This window comes from Archocentrus centrarchus, chromosome 8, assembly GCF_007364275.1.
Source record: "Archocentrus centrarchus isolate MPI-CPG fArcCen1 chromosome 8, fArcCen1, whole genome shotgun sequence".
NCBI classification, from domain to species: domain Eukaryota; kingdom Metazoa; phylum Chordata; class Actinopteri; order Cichliformes; family Cichlidae; genus Archocentrus; species Archocentrus centrarchus.
In genome coordinates, this window is record NC_044353.1 from 27,545,897 (window position 1) to 27,568,663 (window position 22,767).

Below are 22,767 nucleotides of genomic sequence, written 5' to 3' on the forward strand. Positions count from 1 at the left end.
TTTTAAAAGGAATTTAAGTATTTCCTCTCTCTTCACCTTTCATCCCAGCATTAGTCTGAGTCCTGAACTCCTCACCTGCTATACTGTATGTACTGTAGAGCGGCATCACGGTGTACTGCAGTATGCTGCTCCCCTCTGCTGGTCTGTCTCTGTGTCATGGTTCTGAGCTCATTCTCTGGCTGCCTGTTAATGACGGCCTTTGTTAAACCCACAGCCCGGCTATTTCTGGGCCATGCTGTAAACAGGCAGATTCCTTATCCCAGACTGGGAATGTTTTCCGCCTTATGTTGGCCTCTAAAATGCACAGGAGAGAAGAATAGAAAAGTGAGGGTGGGAAGACAACAATGAAGAAAAGGAACGAGACAAAGGCTGTTTGAAGATTGGACTGTGGAAAGACAGAAAGTTACTAAAATAAGGAAACGGTCAAATTGAAAATTAAATATGGAACCCATGCAGGAATTTTCTAAAAGGGACTATGTGGCGGTCAGTTGAGGATGGCAGACTGAGGATGTGCTGCCCTCTGCTGTTTCCACAGGGAGCAAACTGGAGCCTTGCAGCAACTCAGTCCTGAGAGTTTAAAATGTCACGGGCAAATCCAGCTTCTCCTCACTTTATTCAAATATCAGAGCAGCCTCTATAGTCCTTTCTGTCAGTCAGTCAGGAAGTGTGAGTGTGTTTGTGTATGAATGTTTCTGTGTGTTACAGTTTCATATCCCTTTACTTTACCTGAAACTGTTGAACACTGGTAACTCGTGTGCTCTGTAAAACCACTTTGTGCCTTTGTCTTCTTAAACACTAAGTTTCCTTTGCAGCATAAAATTTCTCCTGGGTTTTTAATGCTGCAAAGGTGTAGATCATTTATGCCCAATAATCTACTGTCTACCTTTTGGACAGTAATATTTTCTCTTGCATGTTTCAGATCATGTCTGTGCTAGGGTAGATTTCACAAAGAACTGAAACCTTGAGCCAGTAAACTGTCGTAAACCCCCCTTCTTTGTTAGCTACTGACTAGTTCTTCTTATGGCAGCAGAAGACGCAGGTACTGTATCATCCGTAAGCTATTTGCCTATTTGATCACGTTCCTGTGTGACTTTTTCTTGCTGTAGTCAGGTTGCAGTTAGAGGACCACAGCTTTTAGTGACTTAAGGTTCTTCTGTGGGTTCTTAAATGATCGTATAGATGTGTTTCTGTCTTTCATGCACTTCTCACTGGAATCTAGAAGTGCCTCGTGTTTAAGGATTGTGGTAAATGTTTCCAGTTGAAAGAGTGAAATTTAAAGATAAGGTGGAAGAAACTGTGAAATGCATTCTCTTGTTAAGTCTCCCTGCGGTGTCTCATCGTTCCTCTCCCTTAAAACCTCTCCTCTCCTTCTCCTAATTAACCCATTTTTTTTCTCCCTTCTCACCCTTTTCTCTAACACCTAACCTTCTCCTTGTCTTTCACCCTTTCCTTCCTTCCCTCCACCCACCCACAGACGAGCCAACCAGCCCCGGTGCTGATTTGCGCGCCCGGCATGTGCCGGCGTCCTCCGTTGTCTCCAGCGGCATGAGTTCAACGCCCGCCGTGGTCAACAGCCCCGCTTCCCCCACCTTCACCTTCCCCCTCACTAGGCTCTTCTCACACGACTGCAGTGAGTGCCCCCTCTGCCCCCTTCCTCCCTCCCTTCCTCGCCACTGCATGCAGCCAAAAATGAGATTCTTCTTTTAGTTCAGACGTGGATTTATGAGGCATGCATGAGATTTTAGAGAGCGTATAAGAGTATAAGCTCTTTTAACTGCTGTAATTTCTATCTTATGAAGCGTTATGTGGATTATTGTGTTTTGAGAGTCTTATTTTCTCAACACAAATTAAAGATATCTGAAATTTTGAACCTGTTTCTAATAAAAAATGTGTAGCCTAATAATGTTTATTTTATAGTACTGAAAAAAGTAACTTTCTTTCAGAAATAGTTTGGAGTAATAATATTGAACTTTAAAATATCACTTTTAGGGCTCAGTGAATAAAACAATAAAAAATGGCTTGACAAGATGAAGTTTTCAGCAGTTTGCATGTTGGATTTGTAGATTGCACTACTTGTAATGTGTACAAGTGTTTTTGGTCACATTTCTAGGTGTGCATGAAACCCAAAGATCTGTGTGTTTTAAGATGAACTTGATTCATAGTGCAGTTTAAACTGTACAAACTTAGACCTGCATGATCCCTGCATGCCAGTGGTGAGCAAACAGTCCAAAGAAAACGCAGTCTAACCCACTCCTCTAGTTGATGTCCCCACCGATCATCTCCACCACGTCAATAATTCACACGTCCTGTAAATCCCCTGACCTCCTCCACCAGCTCCTGCTTCCTCCCTCATTGTCCCAATCTCCTAATCCAACACCATCCACTCTGGTGATTGGCATTACATCAACATTCTTTCTTTTTTTTTCTCTCTCTTTTTTCTATTCTCTTCTTCTCTCTCTCGTTCTCTCCACTCATTCATTCATCCTTCACTGAGCAGGCAGTATTAAATCCAGTCGCCGTTCCTCCTATGTTCTAGCCATCTCCACCGAGCGCTCCAAGTCATGTGACGAAGGACTCAACACATTCAGAGAGGACGGTCGAGCCTTGTAAGTACTGCCGATCTCAGACAGCCGGCTCTTTATCAGATAGAAATTGTATCTTATATTATTAATATTCATGACCCTTTGTTGTCATTTTCAAGCAGGAGACTGCCAAAAAGAGTGAAGAGCTTCTTCACAGATGGGGTGAGTTCCTCCCTTTTTATTACTACAAATAAAGTGACACAATGTGGATGGATGATGGATGGATGGATGGATGGATGGATGGATGATGGATGGGTGGATGGATGATGGATGGATGGGTGGATGGATGATGGATGGATGGATGGATGATGGATGGATGGATGATGGATGATGGATGGATGGATGGATGGATGGGTGGATGGAATTGCAAAGTTATCATGTGTTTTCATATCTCTTCTTCCTTTTGCAACTAAAGAGTCACAAATCTCATTTAACTTTTTTTCTGTGACACGCTGCTGTAAAGGAGCTGACACTTAATGAGGTTTAAAGTGGACATAAAATTTTTAAAGTCTATTCAGAGGCAGACTGGGAGCCAGAGAAGTGAGCTCAGACCTGTGAGGTTAGACCTGGTTATAAGTCTGGCTGCTGCATTTTGGATCAGCTAAAGTTTATTCAGGTTTTGTTGTGTGAGGCGAGAGAAGAGAAGAAGGATTTAGCCATGATCAACTCTCAGGCAATCCTGTGGCTTCAATCTTAGCATAAAGTGGAGCCACTGGAACAAACAGGAACATTATGAGCACCGTAAAGGAATAGATTTTCAAAAGAGCACAGTATGGACATCCTGATAAAGATATCTTTTTTTTTTTTTGTAGTTTTATGGGTTTAATCACAAGAAATTAGTGACCTTTTTTTTATTATAAATATACCTTTAGATTGTTACAGGGACATAAAAGTCAGACCTAATGTCATAATTTTCGGGTTTAAAGACAACAAATGCTGAAGGACATGAAAAACCCGAAGCAGTTTGTGAAAAATTAACAAATGCCCTGAACATTTTTCTGTCTGTTTCAGTCTCTGGACAACCTCGGGACAGCAGAGGAGGTTCGGTCGAAGCGTCACTCCACCTCGGAGCTGGGAAATATCACTTACAGCGATGTACGGCGGGAAGGATGGTTGCATTACAAACAGATCCACACGGAGAAGGGCAAGGTGGGCAAACCAATTACAAGATAATGAAGTTGGGAAAGCATATAGAGGGATCATATCACATCTCCTCTTTCCTTCACAGAAGGTAGGCAGTGGCATGCGTCCGTGGAAGCGGGTCTTTTCAGTCCTTCGCTCCCAATCGCTGTTCCTCTACAAAGACAAGAGGGAGGCGGTGCTTCGCGGAGCCACAATTGGAGGTTCGGCCGAGGATGAGCAGCCAGTCAGCATCCGGGGCTGCTTGGTGGACATCGCGTACAGCGAGACCAAACGAAAGCATGCCCTCCGACTGACTACCCAAGACTTTTGTGAGTACTTGCTGCAGGCGGAGGACCGGGAGGACATGCTGGATTGGATAAAGGTCATCAGGGAGAACAGCAAGACGGACAGCGAGGTCAGAGAATACACCTACACCTGCCAGATTTTCACCAGTTGTGTGCCTTTCATGTGTTTTCAGTGAAAACTTAACAGATTCATGATGCAGGTGTGTTCATTTGTTGCAGGAGCTCGGCTTTTCCAGACAGGCCCTCATTAATAAGAAACTCAATGACTACAGAAAACAAAGGTGAGTCACCCGATCATGGATATTGCTCTCCTTTCTCCCCATCCTGCATGGATTTTCTCCTCCCACAGTCCAAAAACATGCAGGTTAACTTAATTTGCAGCTGAAATTTACACTTGTTAGTGTGAATTGTTATATTATAAATATTAGCCCCTTGTAAAGCTTGTAAAGCATGAGCAGAGACACATAAATGAACCACATCAGTTGGGCCTACACCTGTCTCTCTGTCTCCCCCTGCAGTCCAACTGCCAACAAGCCAGACTCATCTCCCAGGTTGCCCCGTATGAAGCCTCCCTTCCTGCTCAATAAGACGGAGAATGCTGCTGGAGCACCGCGCTCCCCGAAACCAGAAGGCAAAGGTCAGTATCAGCGGACTGGCTGGCACTATTTGCTGAATGCGAAGCTCTAAATTTGCTACTTACTTTGTCTTCAAATGGATCTCGGGATCATGTTTAAAAAGCTACAAAGGCTACGTAACAAAGAGTTAACTGGACAGTTGCAACCTGTGTATTTGGAACTCCTTAAAGTGGTGAACATCATTTATCAACATCATTTAGTTCTCATATTCACGGAGGCACCTTTAGTCAACTGCTTTGTTGTTTCTTCTTTTTTTGTCCATATTATTTCAACATTTAATCATATGCTAACACAAAGCAACAATACAAAAGCCTGACCTAAAAAGTGCAGCTCTTGCCCAAAGTAAGTACTACTCTTTTTAAATGTTTAGATATTTTAATCTTTTTTTCCAAAAAAATCCCATTAAAGCAGTCTACTGGTTTCTCATATGTTGTGTTTTTAAGATTTGGTTTTATTTTGTGACCTTTTGATAAGGAGGCGTCAAACTTGGAAGTTGCTAAGTTACTGTTTAATCTGCCCCCAGATGAGAGCAGCCCTCCCAAGTCTCCATGGGCAATTAACCTGATGAAGAAGTCAAAGAAAGCTGGACCCAAAGCTTTTGGTGTGAGGCTGGAAGAATGCCAGCCTGGTACAAATAACAAGGTTAGCCACGATGACCTCTGTGACCACCTGAATGCAGTAAAACTGTTTGTTTGGGGGTTTTTTTGGGTTTCTTAATTTCTGTCATTACATGTTTCTGCGTCCATCTTCTTGTGCAGTTTGTTCCAATGATTGTGGAGATCTGCTGTGGCCTCGTGGAGGAGATGGGTCTGGAATACACCGGCATTTACCGAGTCCCAGGGAATAACGCCATGGTGTCGTTGCTCCAGGAGCAGCTCAACAAGGGCATGGACATCAACCCTGCAGAGGAGGTGCAGAAATACAAATTTATATTTAATAATGTGGAAAAAGAAAGTACAGCCTTTTGCAATTCTAAGAGTTTACCTATCATCCGGTCCTCAGCAGGTCTTACAATTAGGCAAATACAGCCTCAGATGAACCTCAGTGCTGTCATTCATTTAACGAAAAATAAGCCAAAATTCTGAAGCAGTGCATGAACAATTAAGTGCACACCTATTTCTTGCACAGGAATTCAGATGGTAAATGGCAGCCAGGTGCTGCTAATCAAATGATAATCCGGAGCATTCAGGTGTGCGATAACACAAAGCCAAGAAGGAAGATAATCCTTCCCATCAATCCAGGAAGAGCTATAAAGGCATTTCCAAATGATTTGAAGTCCATTCTTCCACAGTGAGAAAGTTTATTCACAAACTGTCAATCTTCCCATGGCTTGTTTGAAAAGGTTGCCAGGAAATTTCTTCATAATAATGTGTCATACATAAAATGATTGTTGCTCCTAAAGGTGCTTCTACAAGCGACTGAATCATGGGCTGTGCTTTTATTCCTCACCTGTAGATACTTCAAACAGGAGGAAAGAATACTTTCTATCCTGAAAGAGAGGGAAAAAAAACAGTTAACTGGCACTTTTAGTAGAGAAGGTGAATCGTAACAATATCTGAGTCATCTCTGTGTGTTCTGTTGTCAGCAGAAGTGGCAGGACCTCAATGTCGTCAGTAGCTTGCTCAAATCCTTCTTCAGGAAACTCCCAGAGCCGCTCTTCACCAATGGTGAGACGAACAGGTTCCAACAAGCCATCGCTTAATATGCTGCAGTGCAGCCGAATCGCATCATTTAATCTGCGTTTTTAATCATTTCTCATATCTTAACAGACAAGTACAACGACTTCATCGATGCCAATCGGATGGAAAATGCATCAGACAGACTGAAGACCATGAAGAAACTGGTATGTGTTTGTTCTCAAGGATTAGTTTGAGTACGATGGTTTACCCTCGGGGAACGTGTGCGCAGAAGCGCGGCAGGTTAAACAGGTTCTGTACTCTCTCTCTCTTTTCCTTTCACTTTGATAGATCCGTGACCTCCCAGATCATTATTACCACACTCTGAAGTTCCTGGTTGGTCACCTGAAGACCGTGGCCGACAACTCAGACAAAAATAAGGTGCGATAAAGACAGTTTGTAAATGTGAGATAAGATGTCATCGTGTATTAATGCCATCGGTATATTCCCGGTGTGTTTAGATGGAGCCTCGTAACCTGGCTCTCGTGTTCGGGCCGACCCTGGTTCGGACGTCGGAGGACAACATGAAAGACATGGTCACTCACATGCCCGACCGCTACAAGATCGTAGAAACGCTCGTACAACATGTGAGAGATGCAAAACGCACATACAGTAATACACTCACATGCCTGATAGCATCCTGTTCATGCTCAGTATTTCTTTCTCTGGCTTTTTTTTTTTGCAGTGCACCTGGTTTTTCACTGACGAGTTAGACAAGGATGAGAAGGTATGTTTTCAAAGGCAGTGATAGATGCTGCAGCTGACAAAGAAAAAAAAAAGTGCAGAGTTGCAAAGCTGCAAACGTCAGTGCAAATAACTGGAAAGCATCTTTGCAAAAGAATCTAGTTCCATTGAAAGTGACCCCCCCCCCCCAAAAAAAAAGCACCAGTGGAGGAATTATTTAGCATATTTTATAAAAGTTGACAAAATAACTCAGTTTTGTTTTTGTTTCAACATGGACGACATACTAAAATTTTTGAAACATTGTGCCTGACAGTTTAAAAAAATTTCAGTTTAATGGGTGAGTGAGTGAGAAATCACATCATTCATTATTTCTCTTAATTTAGTAATTGAATATTTTATGATTTTTCTTTTTGTGATGTAACGGAGCTGTCTGACAAACCCAATAAGTCACTTTGCTGTTTGAAAGGTGACATTTAATCTTTTATCTTTGTGAAATTGTTGAGACGTCCATTCGAAAGCAGATCATTGACCTTTCAAAGAATTTTCTTCTAATTTCAATAACTAGTGTTTTCCTAATGATAATTGTCTCATAAGTATGCAGCAGCTGCTACACTAGGTCACCAGAAATTAAGTTGAATTAATGATAGCTGCATTTGAGCTCCTGGCCTAAGGATTGAGATGCTAGCCACGTCCCCCAGTTTGAGTCTAGCTCTTTCTCGTCTTCATTTCCTGTCATCTACTCCCCGTAATAAAGACATAAAAGCCTCCTAAAATGCAGCAGATACTTAACAGTTTATGGATGAAATGCTCAGAGTTTTTTAAGCTGAATCCAGCCTGTTCCTGCAGACACCAGTGGACACGGAGGACGTGCAGCCCGCCCCCAACATCGACCACCTGCTCTCCAACATCGGCAGGACCGCTCTGCTCGGGGAGGCCTCGGGTGAGCACGCTCTTTACAACTTGACCTTCCTGTGACTGAGCCGGCCAGTAGTACTGAGCTAGAATTAGTAAACCCAAAACCAATGCTGCTGCTTTTCATTTAAAGCTGAAAGTAGGTAAAATTCCCCACTTGTGTGTTAAGTGTTGTAGTAATTTGTTTGTTAATATTAAAAGAAACTGATAATCACTGAAGTTCTGATGACAGATTTTTACATTTGTTCTGGAGAAATATATTTCTAGAACTAATGGAGGTAATTCTCTCAAGAGTTATGCCTGTTTGCTTAAAGACAGATGATAGTATTCCTGGCCTGATTAAGAGTCCTCCTTGGAAGTTTGTCCCAGTTTAAAGCCAGATTTCCCTACTTTCCAATAGAACTGGAAAGCAGCATGAGAACTGAACATCTGTTAGCACTTGGAGTGTTTCTGTGTTTGATAGCGTGCCTTTACTTCTCTCCTTTCTGCTGACCTCCCACCCCCCCCCCCCCCCCTCCATGTTGCTCACCTTTTACTTTCTCTGTACGTTTCTGCATTTCCTTCTCTCAGCTGAGCCTGTGGAGCAGCCACTGCGGTAGGATGGCACTGTTTGTGTGTGTGTGTGTGTGTGTGTGTGTGTGAGTGTGTGTGTGTCTGCAACCCAATCAGTGCACCATACTGTGAAAGTGAAATAATGGGTGTGTGTATGAGAGAGAGAGATTGTGTTAGCGGTGGTGATGGTTTGTGTCTCCATGGTCTCCATTATCCTCCTGAAAGTCAGCGTCTCCCTCTCAGTGTCAGACTGAGGTCTCTGTAAAAACATGTCTCTTCAGTGTTAGCCCCAGTCTGACTAATGAATTAATGGATGACTGGATGCTCGCTGCCTGTTAAAGCTGCTTTATCTGACACTGGAGTGTAAACTGTGGTCTGTCACTGAGAGACAGCTCCCTCACTGGTGGCCTGTGCCTTGTCAAAGCACTGCGCTCCACTCATCCTACGAGCACTTTCAGTCAGTGCAGCCCCATCATGAGGATCCTAACCCCACTTCCACCTCTAAAGGGACTCTGCATGGTGCTGTTTCAGTGGTATTATCCTTTTAAGAGAAATTATTTATATGTAAAGCTTCAAGATGGCAGCTCCACTGTGGCTCAGACGTCCCTCCTTGTAGTTGAAGTGAGTGCAGAGGTCACAGCAAGTCTGTTTAGCTGGTGACTTGGGCTTGACTCACAGTGACTTGTGTTCTCACATATTATTGGCAATGTGAACTAGGAATGTCCAGTGTTAGCATACATGGTAATAAATATATCATCAACCTCTGGAAATGCATGCAAAATAAGGTTATAAGGCAAATTAAATTCACAATTTGCTCCATACTTGCTTGTAAAACTGCAAAGTTGCTTTAGAAAGCAACATAAAACTATATTGTAGTCAGGACCGCTATAGTCCAAAGAATATTAGGCTGTGATCTGAGGCCTCCTAACAGCCACACTGCATACAAACAGGATGACCAGCAGGACCTCCATACAGCACAAAGCAGGCATCAGTGACAACAGATATGACACTCATTTAGTCAGACATATCACAAAAGGAAGCGCTGGGGTGGAGAAGGGTTACAAAGCAGCTTAAATTGTGCACCTTATATGAAGTTTTCTAATTGGATGCCGAGAAGGGTGTCAGCTGAGCCATTGGCTGATGTAGGCTCGTACTGGGATCAGCTAATCTGCCAGGGTTGCCAGCTAAGCTTCACATTGTGGCCTGCCTCTGAGTCACCATCAGTGATGACCCCAACCGTAACCCTGTGCTATCAGAATACGCGTCGGCAGTTAAGTATTAACATGCTTTTAGCTTCTCTCCCAAATGTAGGGTTAGGGTTCAAGGTTAGGGTTTGGGTTTGCCACCAGTGATGACTTAGAGATCAAAGGGTTAACTAATATGGTTATGGAGTGAATGCATAAATATCTAACCCATCGAATTCTTATTTTACATGTGTAATATCCTAATAGTGTACAATAAATCAAAGGATTAATCGACAGAATTGTATTGATGAAAATAAATGATGTGGTTAAAAAAAGCAAAAAAATAGAAAGTTTTTTAAAAAGGGAGGAAAAAAGACGTCTGTGTCTTCAAGTGTCTTTTCAATAGATGCTCAGTTATCATTTATGCAAAGCAGGCAATCCTCACAAAACTCAAAGATGAACAAAAGACCTCCTCGAAGCCTGACGCAAAATAAACTGACTTAATTACCACTGACGTTCTAAGAAGCGGCGCCATCCAGAACACCTTACCAACCCTCCCTGATTTCTCGGGAGATTTGGGTGGAACCCTTTACTACGACACGTGAAAGACAAATCCAGGGCTTTTCTCCTGCATCGGTGTGTTTGTACGTTTATTTGTGAGGAATGTGTTTCTTTCTTTTCAATGCTTTTTCTTTCATACCGCTTCTTTCACTGACCGATGCCATCCACATTTTTCGTGATGTCATCAGTGTGTGCCGTGATTTTTCTAATGATGTTCCTCCTCCAACACCAAACCATGCCACCCCCCTCCACACACGACCCCAGTGTGCCAATCAGAGTCTTTGTTCTGGGGTCCGTCAAGGTGAGAGGCCACAGAGGGAAAACAGGTTCCTTTAAAATCTGTCACAGGAATTGGTCGTGACACTGCACCTGCACTGCTCGCTACTTTAGTTAATGTGCACTCTTTTTACAACATTTTCAGCTACAACAGAAAAACTGTATTGCTGCCAAAATGTATAACACTTAGTTTAGGAAAATCCGCCTATTTGGCAACGTGATTGAAACAAAACTCGACCCTAAACGTAACCCCACACGGGTCACCATGACCTAGTAGATGTTAAGAGTCCCTGTAGCATCTGTCTGCAACATGTGAAGTATTAAGTAAAGCTATATGCAGTCTTTTTTTGAGAATCCACACAATTTCATTAAACATAAGGAAATTATCCCAGCTGGTGTTGTCCCCTGATGGAAAACACCTGCTTCATAGTAAAAGCAACATTAAAGTGTGCACAGAAAATACAGAGAGCAGTGTGGGAGCAGTTTACTCCGATTTATTGTCGGTGTTTCCTTTAAAAAAAAAAAGTGATGATCACACCACCTCCCTCTGTGTCCTCCACCATGACTGTTCTAGCCTTTTGTTTACTTCAGCTGTTCTGACCCACAAATATCTTCGTTTCCATTTCCCCAGATTCCACCAACAGTGACTCAGCGAAATCAAAGGTAACCTTTCTTCACACGAAGCAAACCTGATTGTCCAACCTCCTGCACGCGCAGATTCAGCAGTAATATTTCTTCCTTTTTTCAGGGGTCGTGGGGGTCAAAGAAGGACCTCACAGCCAAGGAATTCCTGGCTCTGTCCATCATGTCGGCAGTTACGGGCCGCAAGCGCAGGAAGCGCCATAACACCCGCCGCGTGGGCAGCAGCACTGACGACGACTCTGAGCATGAGCCAATCAAAGCTGGGCATCTAGGGGCAGAAGAGGAAGAGGAGGCAGAGTTGCCAGTAGGAGACACTGCCCCTCGAGCAGAGGGAGAGGAGGATGACGATGAAGAGGAAGAAGAAGAGGATGAGGAGGAGGATGATGAGGAAGTTGTAGAAAGCGGAGTGAAAGAGGAGACAGAAGAGGAGGTGGTGGCAGTAACTCCCTCTCAGTTGTCCTGTAAAGTGGAAGAGGAGGCAGAAGAGAGGCAGGCAGCCACGTTAAATGAGGAGGAGGTGCAGCCAGAGGTGAAGGGGCCGCAGTGGCGAGCTCCCGAGGATGCTCGCTCTATAGTTTCGGGTTACTCCACCCTCTCTACTTTAGGGCGGAGCTTGGGATCAGAGGGGAGGGGGGACGATGCTGATGATGAGCACAGCGAGCTGGTGAGCGAGACTGATAATGAGAGCGGCTTTGCCTCGCGCTCTCTTACCCAGGAGAGACCTGATAAACACCCGACACCACCTGTGAACACACAGCCGCCAGCGCCGCCACGCAGCTTCCTCTACACGCACCACAAAAACCCTATTCTTTCACCCGCTAACCTTCTCGCTCCACCCACTCCCCTCACACACACACCAGACTCAGCTGAGAGGAGTGACGGAGGGGCACGCTCTACCACCCCGTCGTCCTCCTCCTTCTCCTCCTCCTCCACCACTCACAGACTGCACTCGCGGCCTTCCTTTAACTCCCACAAGCTGATCCAGTGTGACACTCTGGCCAGGAGGAGGCTGAAGTCTGAGAAGAACAAGGCTCGCTCCCTGGACCTGATGGAGACACCTGAGGGCACGGCTCAGAGCGAGGAGTCTGGCTCTGGGCAGGAAGGTGCACCTAGAGTGAAGAGGGATACCTCCAGAACCAACACGTCCTCAGGCAGCAGCCAGGAGAGCCTGCGCCTGGCCCGACCCAAACCTTCCGTGCCGCCCAGCGAGGCCGCCTCCTTCACACCAACTGGCCCGGGCAGGAAGTCTCTGGCTGATCAGGTCCGTGCTCGACTGCTAGGCTCAGCTGATGACCTACGCCGGGTCGGATTGCGGAAACCTCTGTCGCCGGAGACACGGAGAAAGAAGCGGGCTTGGCGCAGACACACTGTGGTGGCTTCCCCGACCGAGCTGTCCGATAAAAGACCCCCGCTGATTGTCAGTGATTTCCCCTTGTCTCCCATCAATCAAAACCAGGTCAAAGCACAAGGGCTGCCTCGGGATGCAGAAGGGCTCGACCAAGGACCCGCTACACGTCAAGCACCCACCTCTAATTTCCACCAGTACCTGTGAGCCCTGAACCCAAGCACCGCTCCAAGGAACGAGGCCAAAAGCTGCTGATTCTGAGTTGGGGGAGGGAGTCCAACTGAGCTGCTGACGTCCTGCAGGTCAGTAAACTGGCAGCAGAGCAAACAGGGATGTGGATGGGGGACAGGTGAAAAACAGCCCACTGTTCTTTTTTTTTTTTTCCTTTCTTTTTGATAAGCTCCGTTTGCATGGCAGGGGGCATTCCAGTGTTGCCAAAGCTTTCGTTTTCTTTTTCCTAAATGTGTGCTCTTATAGAAACAACAGGGCAGAGACACAAACAGACCTCATCCCAATCGAGAATTCCGATTCGAGTAACAACTGAGCATCCTTTTTTGTCTTCTCTTCCTTTGTCTGGCTCACAGATGACATAAATTAAAAGGTTTAATCCATTCAAGCGACCGGAGGAGGACGCTGAAACGCAGCCTCTCTCCTGGTTCTTGAGAGAATGGTGCTTCTGCAGTTACACACATACAAAAAAATATCATTTTAAAACCATTTCAAGAGGGAAAACAGCTGATTCTTCATATCAGTCTTCCTAACGTTTCCCCCCGTGACCATTCACACTGTAAAACTCCACCAAACTTCAGCTGAGAAACACATGCAGTTGTCTCCCTCTACTTGTTAATAATGTTTGTGTGTGTTTGCGCAACAATATTCGTGACCATGTTTAAAAAATGCAGGTGTTTGTGTTAAACAATTTTTGTAACATTTGTACAAAGCCTTGTTAAATTAACCTTGTAAATATAAATATGTTATCATATTTGTTTTTACTTTTTCTTTAGTTTTTTTTTTATGGTTTACAAAAAGTGCAAATAAATGCACAGTTTTGTTTTTTTTCTCAAGATGTTACTTGAAATGTTTCCCTTAATATATTCTTTGTTTTTGTTTTATATTCTATATATATATATATATAAATATATATATATTAAATATATATATTTTGTATTAAAGTAAAATTTATTGTGATTTCACCTCTTGTGTGTACCTGGTTAAAGGAGACGAGATAAACATGACTAAACGTATTCCTTATTTCCTCATAAATGGCCTTTCTGATTCACAGCACTGTGCAGGAAACCTTTATCTCACAAGATAGTCTCATAATAAAGATTATCTAGTGGCTATTTATACAAAATGTCCACAAAACTCTCTAGTAACAACATGTAGCAAGGTATAAATTTTAATCAGGTAATTATTATGTGATATCGGGCAGGCCATCACGCCACAAGGGCTGACCTCGTCATTTTTATTTCATTTTTTTTGTCATTCACGACTGGGATTACTGAGCATCGCCTCCACAGATCAGCTCGTATTCAGTGAGCACTTGTTCCCCAAGAGAAGAAGCCTGACAGTGTTTAACAGACTGGTGTAGGGTTTTTTTTTTTTTTCAGCACACAAGGTCGACTTCTAATAAATCTTCCCCGAGTGGGGAAATGGTACGTTGGAGGAAATGAAAAAAGAACAAGAGTCTGTTGTTTCTGTCTCATCTTGACCGCAGACCAATTTGCAGTTGCAAAAAGGAAAAAAAAAAAAAAACGCCACGAGCAAGAGAGGTGCAAATTCAGAAGTCACAAAACGGCTCGTTTGTTTTCCTCCAACCAGATAACCCAGCAAAGAAGAATAACGATAATAATAAATAGGTTCTAGTCTTGTGTTACCTCAAGATTTTTTTTTCTACAAGTGCCTGATTTCTGGAATGTTTTTGTTCTGCAGTGCCATGCTCGGTTCTTATCTTTCCATTTCCTTTTGTTATTTCTGGGTCTCCTCCCTCTACTGTGGATGACGGTATAACTGAGGCACTGACCCAAAGATGTGTACATTATAGACAAGCAGTCTAACAAAGAGGCTGTAAAACAAACAAACAAAAAGACAGAAAAGTAAAGCACACTTCAAGCCAAGGACACATCTATGCACTCCCTTTGCCTTTAACAGAGGAGGGGAAAGACTGCTTTGTATTCTAACAAACTGAGGTCACCTCTCTTTGCCTAATAATCCACAGTGTGTGTGAATAAGGTACGCCTAACACACCCTACTCTACAACTGCATTAGGTCATGCCAGACAGCATCCAGTTTCCTAAAGATGAACAGTCGTCAAAGGGAAACCTCAACAGCTGCTGTGTGTTGTCTGAAATGTGATTTTACCTTTTTGTCTATTGTATTTTAAAAGCGTTTTTTTTTTTTGTACATACTCATATGTAACATATTGTATTGTGTACATTTTGAATTGCTTTTGAGTATAACTAATATGAAAATGACTGGACTAAAAAAAAAATTTACTTGTCCGCCTGAAATCATTTCCCTCATGGCTGTGTGCTTTAAAGCAAGGTTATGATGTAAATAAACAGAACTATGTTAAAAAAAAAGTGTTTGCTTTTTTTTTTCTTTTGGTGCAATACACACTTTTTACAGTGGAGATGAGCCTCACATTTTGCCCACAGGCATCTTAAAATAGGAGCTGAGTGGCGCCCCCTAGAGGCTGCAGATGAATAAGGTCCATAAAGGCCCACTGGCATAGACTGGTTATGCACATGAGGGGGAAATGTAATCTGAAGCAGTGAGGCTCTCTCCTTTAACTTATGGGAATGCTTAAATATTTATGGATTAACATTCGCTGTAAAAATTGGAATCTATTAAAACGGATTATCCCACCAAAATAAAGACACTTTTCATCATATTCTTAGGCTTTGCTGAGGAGCAGCACTTCTCACGTGATCTGCAATGAACCTTTTCTGCATGGCTGTCCAAAGGCTCTTCGGATGCAAGTCTCGCCACTTGGAAGCCATCTTGAAACGACTCTGGGCATTTATTTAGAGGGCCAGTGGGATGTATACATATATTAAAAAAAAAAAAAAAATGCATGCAGTCACCACTCAAATGTGATGAAAACCAGCTTTGTCAATTTGGCACCAAAATATTACTTTAAAAAAAAAAAAAAAGTTCCCCTGGAAGATATACCTCTACCACCATCTTACCTGCAGCATAATTATCCTATAGATTCCAATACAGGAATTTCTGGGTGCTGTGTCTCCTTATATAACGCCTGCCTAAACCAGCGAAGTTCCTAAATTTAAATTAGGGGGAGATAGTTAAATATTTATGCATTCTGTGATAATTCACTATTAAATAGGCTGATCCTACCAAAGACAATTCTTTGAAAGAATAATAAACTTTGTGCATTTCTGTCTGTATAATGACCCAAAGGCCTTCAGGAACCAGGTCTGGCCACTTGACAGCATTACTGAAACGCCAGTGAGCTCATATGGACAGTTGTTTTAAAACAAGTTAATGATCACCAAGACAAAAACTGTATTCATAGAATCACCAAATATAATAACCTGGTTAAAAGAAAAAAAAAAACCCACACTTAATTCCCCTTGAAGTTTAGATTTCAGTTCAGGAATCTTTGAGCATCTCCTTGTGTAATCTCTCTCCAAATTAGTGAAGCTCCCTCATTTAACCTGTGGTGAAAAGTTAATTATGCATTCAGTGAAACTGATCTAAAACAGATGATCAAAAGAGAGCTTTAATAGAAGGGTTTTTAATTGTTTATGTGATGCAAAACCTTTTTTGCATGTCCTGTGTACCTCAGAGGACTAGCCTTCATAAAGAGCATCTCTTCCATATCCCATCCCCCCTTCTCATGTGACTGCGTGGTCTTCCTCCTATTCAGACCCCACTGATGCGTCTGTCTGGCCCATATCGGAATAGTCTCAAGAAATTGGACCAAAGCCACTGATAGCAGCTCCTCGCTGCAGCTTTTTATTAACCGCTTCCCGTGTTTGGGAACAGGCTGAACAACACATGGTAGTCTGATTCAGAATTTCAAATTTTTATTGGAACTAAAAAGGTTAACACACAACTGTTAAAATCTTCACTCTGAAGTTTTGCCAAACAGTCTCTGAAAGGCTGGCCCAATATTAGCTGCAACTTCTTCTTATTCAATTTCTGGAGGTGGAGAGAAAAAAAAAAAAAAAAAAAAAAATCCCAACATACAATATTTGCTCTGAAAATGAAAAATAAAACAGTTTATGTCAACGATGCCTACGAAGTTGAGCAGGGGAACAAATTGGATTTTCTGGTGTTCAGACTTCCTCCCTCTCATATATATATATATATATATATATATATATATATATATATATATATATATATATATATATATATATATATATATATATATATATATATGCACGCAATTTTGAAATATTTACAATTCTCCTTGATAACAAAAACTGAACGGGACATCCAACAGTTCAAATAGAAAATGAAACGTCAAACATTTACTTGTCCAGATGACAAACTGATTACAGAAAACTGATGGTAAATGCTTTTAAAAATGCAGCAGTCCCATGTTTTACCTTATCCAAAAGATCTTAATTTGCAGCAACCTGGCCCCTGTCCTTGCTGGGCTGGCTCTTCAGAAGCAGCTCCATGTTTTGGGCTCTCAGTCTCTCCAGCTCCTTCTCCATCTCTTTGACCCGGACCGAGGAGTTCTGACCCCCGGGCTCCACGGCGCGTCTCAGCCGGTTGTTCTCCTCTTCCAGCCGGGACATGCACTTCTCCAGCTCCAGGTACTCCTTCACCAGCTCCTGCTTGGTCATATTCTGCAGGCTCTCGACGTGATACATCTCGTAGGTCTCAGAAAAGTCTCTTTGGAGAAACTCCCCACCTGCGTTCCCCGGTCTCCCGATGCCGTCGCTGCCCCCGCCGCTGCCGTCATCGTAGTCCTGATCCTCGTTTTCTAATAATTCCTCCTCGCTGCCAGTGTCCTCCATGCGACCCCCGACCCCCGAAGGCCGCCTGACCCCCATTTGGGTGTTGAGGTCGGGTTCCTCTCGGTCGTGCTCGTCCATCAGGAACTGAGTGGTGTTGTAAGGGGCCACCGGGAGCCCTTTGGCGAACATTTCCTCTCTTATGCGCGAAGCCCTGGCCGTCTCTCTCTCTTCCAGGGCTTTCTTTTCCTCCCAGGAAAGTTTGTTATATGGTTTCCAGTGGCGCTTCTTCTTGGAGGTCCTGCGCCTGTGCCTCTTCTTGCCCAGACGCGCATCTAAGCCCGTATCAGAGTCGATGTGCAAACTATCCACTTGTACCTGCAGCCGTCTGTCTTGACCGTTTTTCCCCTGTGAGGTGTGATGATCCCCTCTCGTTCCGTGGATACTGGATTTCTGATGAGGCTGAGTTGCAATCGGGCACTTCTGGAGCTCGTTTCCGGCTGCTAAGGCAGGGCACACCTCCCTCTGCCCGCCTTTCATTTGCCGTAACTTGTCTGTGTTGATATCCTCACAGTTCTCCGCCCGCTGCTGCTGCTTCTGTTCGCTCTGTCGCCCCCTGTCGCCGTTTTGTGGTCCATCATGGTTGCTGGCTGGGAGATGCTCCAACGCGTCTCTCCTGCTCCCACCTGAAGGACTGGCTGAAGTTTTCAGGTGATAGGTCGTCTCCTCTGGTTCTGTCATCCTGATGATACGCTCTTATGGCTCCACTTTAGCACATTTTTAGATGATAGCCATGCTCCGGTAATTGAGCTTAAAAGTTCGTTAAAAAAGACGCTAATTTGAACAAAAATAGTCCACAATCACGCGTAATCACTAAATAAACTTCTGAGATTGTTTACGTTTGGAGACAAACGCACGTAAAGGAAAAGTAAACTTCCGAACAGTAAACACTTGTTACTCCTCCAAGGGTTTGTCAGAGCAACTGTCGCTAACTACCATTAACTGTTTCAATGCTGTCACAGTTCTCGTTCACCTAGAGACTGCGTTCCGCCGTCACAATAGTGTCCAGTGTGCTGCTCAAGAAGAGGGAGCTCGTGTTTATATAGCAGCTCCGCCTCTGCCCGCGCGCATGCTACTGCTTGCAACTCCTGATGGATTGTGGGTTGTGTGGTTTTTATTTCGGCGAAGCCTTGGCGGAGACCTTCGCGCCAAACTACATGGTCCACAAGTCTACCATAACTGACGAGCTTTTTGACCAATTAAACGAGAGGATCTTGTGTCAGCTAAAGCCCACCCTTCTCTTTGGTGATTGGACCGGAGGGTAATTTTGCTGTTGCTAAGCTTAAGGTATTTTCTGATTGGGTAGACCGATAGTCAATCAAAGGTGCGTAATCCACACTAAGAAAGCAGTCCCGGGCATTTTATGGAAGCTACTATTTACAAATGAAGGGGTTATAGTTATAATTGAAGAACTAAAAGTTAATGTAGATACATTTTAATTATACGATTTTCCAGCTGGAATAAATAAACAAATTTTGCACTTAAAATAATAGGGTTTATTTTTATTTTCTTACCAGACAGTATAAGACAAAATTAACCATACAATGCAACCTCCCCTGTATTTTACACTACAACCAGAAACCCGCTTGCGGAATCTAGTCCGTCTTCGACGTTCCTATGAGAAACTAAATAAATACAGCCTATTCTCAAAATCCATTTATTTTTCAGGTCAGCTACCATAAAAATACGTCGTTCTGGCGCCATTCGGGTGATTCAGTGTTCCAGTGTCAAATGTCTCTGCTGTGCGGAGTGATATGTTGTGGGGCAGGGGGCTGGAGGGAACTCTGGAATCAGCGTAAACAAACGACATTTATTGTGAAGCTGCCGCGGAGAGCATAGTTCCGAACCCTTCGTTGTTAAAGGGTGGGTCAGGCGATCTCACACTTGCTCAGTAATCCTATTGTTGACGAAGTGGTGTAGATCAGTGTTTGAGTTTTTCCGCGCAGCCCACGTTCTGATATGCAGTGTTAGTTTTACACTGTTGTCTCGTGGTAACAGCTAAGGATAAGCTAACTAGCTAACGTTAGCCAACAGGCGATACGTATTGTCGCTCCCAAACTAAACACTACATGACTCCACAAAAAAGTGAAGCCCTACGCAATACAACAACAATAAACCGAGTCTTTGGCTGTTTGTAACAGCAAAGCGCTTCTAGTTGGTATTAGTATGACGAAAAACGCCATATTGCACCTAAAACTAGGCAAGCTAACACTAGTTAGTCACCGCTACAGTGTAGCGTTAATATAAAAAGCAATAAGCCATGACTGCTCGACCATTTCCAAATAAAATGTTTTAATTGATGTCCGTTTGTCGATACAACTGCAGCTAAAAAGTATCAAAGTAAAGCAACTAATTTCCTGAGTTTCAGAAACTGATAAAGTTAGCCAGCTGCTAACTAGGCCATCGCGTTCATAAGGGGTCCGCGTAATTCCTGGAGTATTTTATTCCCGATGCGAGTAAGTGGTCTCACTGCAGCGATTAATGTACACATTTCAAGTACTGCGACAATTTGTCCGTACTGTGCAAACCAGAGTACCGAAAAAAACACACACAAATGGACTAAAAACATTTGTTTTTTCAAACAGTCCTTCACACAAGACCTTCGATCGACTACCTTGCTTTCAGGAAGTAGACCGCGCCTGATCTTTCCAGCTTTCCTTTAGAGAACTGGTGGTTAGCAAGCTCTAGATGGGTGTAACTCACAAAACCAATAATCTGCTACACTGTTCACAACTTTTCTGTATCGTAGTCTTGTATGAAATAAACAGATGGAATTAAAATGGTGGTGGTGGTGGGGGGGAACTTTGGTGTGGAATATGTTAAGGTGTTAATTTTGCATTGTTCTTTACTGATGCACACTGTTTATGCACACACTACATAGATTTAATGTCACTGTTAGATTCATTGCACTGTGTTAATCTTAAACTGTGCATGCTTCACTGTGTCCCACACACAGACACACACACACACAGTTTCTGCCCAGGGTTCACAAAGCAGTTTGCTTCCATTAATGGAAGAAGTGGGTTATTCAGTCTGTGGCCTTATGGTGGGTGATTGGTCCCTCCTAACACTGCCAGTGAAGACTGGCTACAAACAACACAGGCCCACTGTTTCTACTAATAGAAGCAGGCAGAGTTTCAGCTCTGGCAAATAAGCAAGGCAAACTGGGAAATCCTTTGAGAGGGGAGGTGATCTGTTCCAGTTAATATGAAACCTAATGACCACAGAGATTGAGAAATCATCCCAGGGCTTCCCATATTCTCAAATCAAGGAGCAGTTGTGCAGCTACAGCAGCAGAGCTACTCCTGCATAGATCACAGCTTGTGAGGATTAGCGGGCGTGACTTAATCTCTCACCCTGTCCAACGTGGTAGTTGCTGCAATTGAGCAGAGATATACACTGTTAGAAGCTGGTGCACGGGCCTGAAGAGGAGGCGCAGGAGGACTTTGTGCAGACAGCGGGTCCAAAATGGGTGTTTTGAGTGAGAGAAACACTCAATACACACCGGCTTCATTAAATGACTACATTAAAGAAACATCACCTCAGGCTCCCTCCACCCATCCCACCAAACCTGCTTTTTGTGTGTGTGTGTGTGTGTGTGTGTGTGTTTGCTCTGAACATGGCCGTGGCTCAGCTCTGTCCCTCTCTGCTCTCTGTTATAACTCCATCACTAAGATGTAATTAAGTTTGCAGCCAGTGCTGTGGTACTGTGAGCATCATGTTTAAAAAAAAAATAGATTGGAGAACAGGTTTTCGCTTTCATAACCAACCCTTTAAACCCATGCAGACAGCATGAACATACAGGCCACAGAAGATAAATGTGGTATTACAGAACTGATTGCTGTTGTTGAGAGCGAAGCAGTAACTTTTAATAACCAACAGGGGGCGCCAGCTCCTCAGTCACTGACATTTGATTGGCAATTTTCTTTTTTTTTTTAAGTGTAAGCGCTTTATTCTGCCCTTGATCTCCATGTAAAGTAAGATGTTTTTTGTTTGTTTGTTTTTTTAATTCCCTGAAACAATAAAGGGTATTTGTTTGATTTGCCTCACCTGAATGAAAAGATTTCAGCTGTTTCAATGTTTCCTTAGCCAAGAAAAACAGCAACCTGCTCTCTGGCTGTGGACATTAGTAATCAGACTGACATATTCTACAATCATTTTCATATACTTTTGAAAATTTAGGTGCAGCATTACATGGTTTTACCAAGAACGAGGGCATAATCCAGCATGACACAAGTGGTATAACTATAAAATAAACTCGAAAATAATAATTTGAAAGAAGTCTATATCTGGGTTTCACCATATTGTATATGTCGGCGTTGATGAAGAGAAAAGGTCCAGTTTATTTAAAAACTGATGTGGCAGAAAAGATGAAAAATAAATAAATAAACGGCTCTGATAAGCAGCTGGTCAGATTCTGTGTGCGCACAGTATGCTTCAAACATTTTATTAAATGGAGGGAGACTTGACAATTCCCGATTCATGATCAAGGTTACTCAGTTGTTTGTTGTGGGAGGAAGAGGAAGAGGAGGAGGAGGAGGCGCTGGCTCTAAAAGCGTACGCCTTGTTTGGAGCCTTGTCGAAACTTGCGCGCATGCAGCGGTAGAGCTGGGGAGGGACGTGGAGAAGGAGTGACTGTTGCGCTCGGGTGGATCTCCGTCTCTGTGGGCTCGGGGTTTGTCTGGGGGGCAGTTTGAAGACACCTGCGCCCTCAGGCTTTCGTACCCGCTCAAACCCCGAGTGGTAAAGTTACAGCCTCGAGTTAGTTTAGCTGGAGTTTATGTAGGGAGAATGTCAGGCGTAGGGAGCGCCAAGAAACCGGGCACCAGTCCCAGGGAGCACAGGAGGAAAGTGACTGAGAAGACGACGGATCCCATCAAGAGGCTCGGTAAGGACACCTCCGGACCTGAGCTGCTGCTCACAGGAGTTCACTGTCAGCTCCAGGCTCATGTGTTTTTCTCATTTGGTGTCATTATTGATACAAACTTAACTGAGGCTTCAGTGATTTATTTATTTATTTTTTTTAGTAACTTTGCTGTTTTCACATTATTTCCTAGTAGAAGTAGAAGCTGTAATCATAATCAATATCTTTCTGTGTTTTCATGATTCATAATTTCAATTTCTCTCATAAGCCTAGTTATTTGAAAACTCTTAGCATCATTCTGAAAAGATGACAGATTTATTTCACCTACTTTCTTTATTACTAACTTCTTAGCTGAAGATTGGTTTAATTTGTCATCTCCTTAATATATTTCCTTCATTTCCTCCTCCAAGTAAAAAAGAAAAAAAGAAAAAAGAAA

At 43.2% G+C, this 22,767-nt stretch overlaps 3 protein-coding genes across 11 annotated transcripts in view; 2 read left to right on the forward strand and 1 right to left on the reverse strand.

Annotated features, from left to right (window-relative positions):
• The window catches only part of arhgap23a (Rho GTPase activating protein 23a), a 66,290-nt gene extending 52,035 nt beyond the window's left edge, over positions 1 to 14,255 (forward strand). For 3 of the 7 annotated variants that reach the window (XM_030735068.1, XM_030735066.1, XM_030735071.1), the window contains 17 exons: positions 1,475 to 1,630; positions 2,498 to 2,606; positions 2,702 to 2,744; positions 3,594 to 3,731; positions 3,811 to 4,119; positions 4,229 to 4,290; positions 4,528 to 4,646; positions 5,168 to 5,286; positions 5,403 to 5,555; positions 6,233 to 6,311; positions 6,414 to 6,487; positions 6,612 to 6,701; positions 6,782 to 6,907; positions 7,006 to 7,047; positions 7,851 to 7,944; positions 11,121 to 11,152; positions 11,238 to 12,683. In XM_030735068.1, coding sequence (XP_030590928.1) covers positions 1,475 to 1,630; positions 2,498 to 2,606; positions 2,702 to 2,744; positions 3,594 to 3,731; positions 3,811 to 4,119; positions 4,229 to 4,290; positions 4,528 to 4,646; positions 5,168 to 5,286; positions 5,403 to 5,555; positions 6,233 to 6,311; positions 6,414 to 6,487; positions 6,612 to 6,701; positions 6,782 to 6,907; positions 7,006 to 7,047; positions 7,851 to 7,944; positions 11,121 to 11,152; positions 11,238 to 12,683 — 3,191 coding nt within the window. Of the gene's footprint in view, positions 1 to 1,474; positions 1,631 to 2,497; positions 2,607 to 2,701; positions 2,745 to 3,593; positions 3,732 to 3,810; positions 4,120 to 4,228; positions 4,291 to 4,527; positions 4,647 to 5,167; positions 5,287 to 5,402; positions 5,556 to 6,232; positions 6,312 to 6,413; positions 6,488 to 6,611; positions 6,702 to 6,781; positions 6,908 to 7,005; positions 7,048 to 7,850; positions 7,945 to 11,120; positions 11,153 to 11,237 lie in introns of all 7 variants that reach the window. The other 4 variants (XM_030735067.1, XM_030735065.1, XM_030735069.1 and 1 more) reach the window with 4 other exon arrangements.
• Positions 14,256 to 16,451: 2,196 nt separating this feature from the next.
• Positions 16,452 to 18,647, reverse strand: hexim1 (HEXIM P-TEFb complex subunit 1). Of its 2 annotated transcripts, none has more exons than XM_030735844.1 (2): positions 17,054 to 18,647; positions 16,452 to 16,640 (listed from the first exon to the last, which is right to left on the reverse strand). In XM_030735844.1, the coding sequence occupies exon 1, from the start codon at positions 18,146 to 18,148 to the stop codon at positions 17,069 to 17,071; it is 1,080 nt and encodes a 359-aa protein (XP_030591704.1). In that variant the 5' UTR covers positions 18,149 to 18,647; the 3' UTR covers positions 16,452 to 16,640; positions 17,054 to 17,068. The 2 variants fall into 2 exon arrangements, with proteins under 2 accessions (XP_030591704.1, XP_030591705.1); XM_030735845.1 differs by lacking the exon at positions 16,452 to 16,640 and adding an exon at positions 16,674 to 16,698.
• Positions 18,648 to 22,070: 3,423 nt separating this feature from the next.
• The window catches only part of plcd3a (phospholipase C, delta 3a), a 28,954-nt gene continuing 28,257 nt past the window's right edge, over positions 22,071 to 22,767 (forward strand). For both annotated transcript variants that reach the window (XR_004020301.1, XM_030736327.1), the window contains exon 1: positions 22,071 to 22,355. Coding sequence is in view for 1 of the 2 variants with exons in the window: in XM_030736327.1 (XP_030592187.1) it covers positions 22,259 to 22,355 (97 nt within the window). In the remaining variant the exon portion in view is untranslated. The remainder of the gene's footprint in view (positions 22,356 to 22,767) is intronic.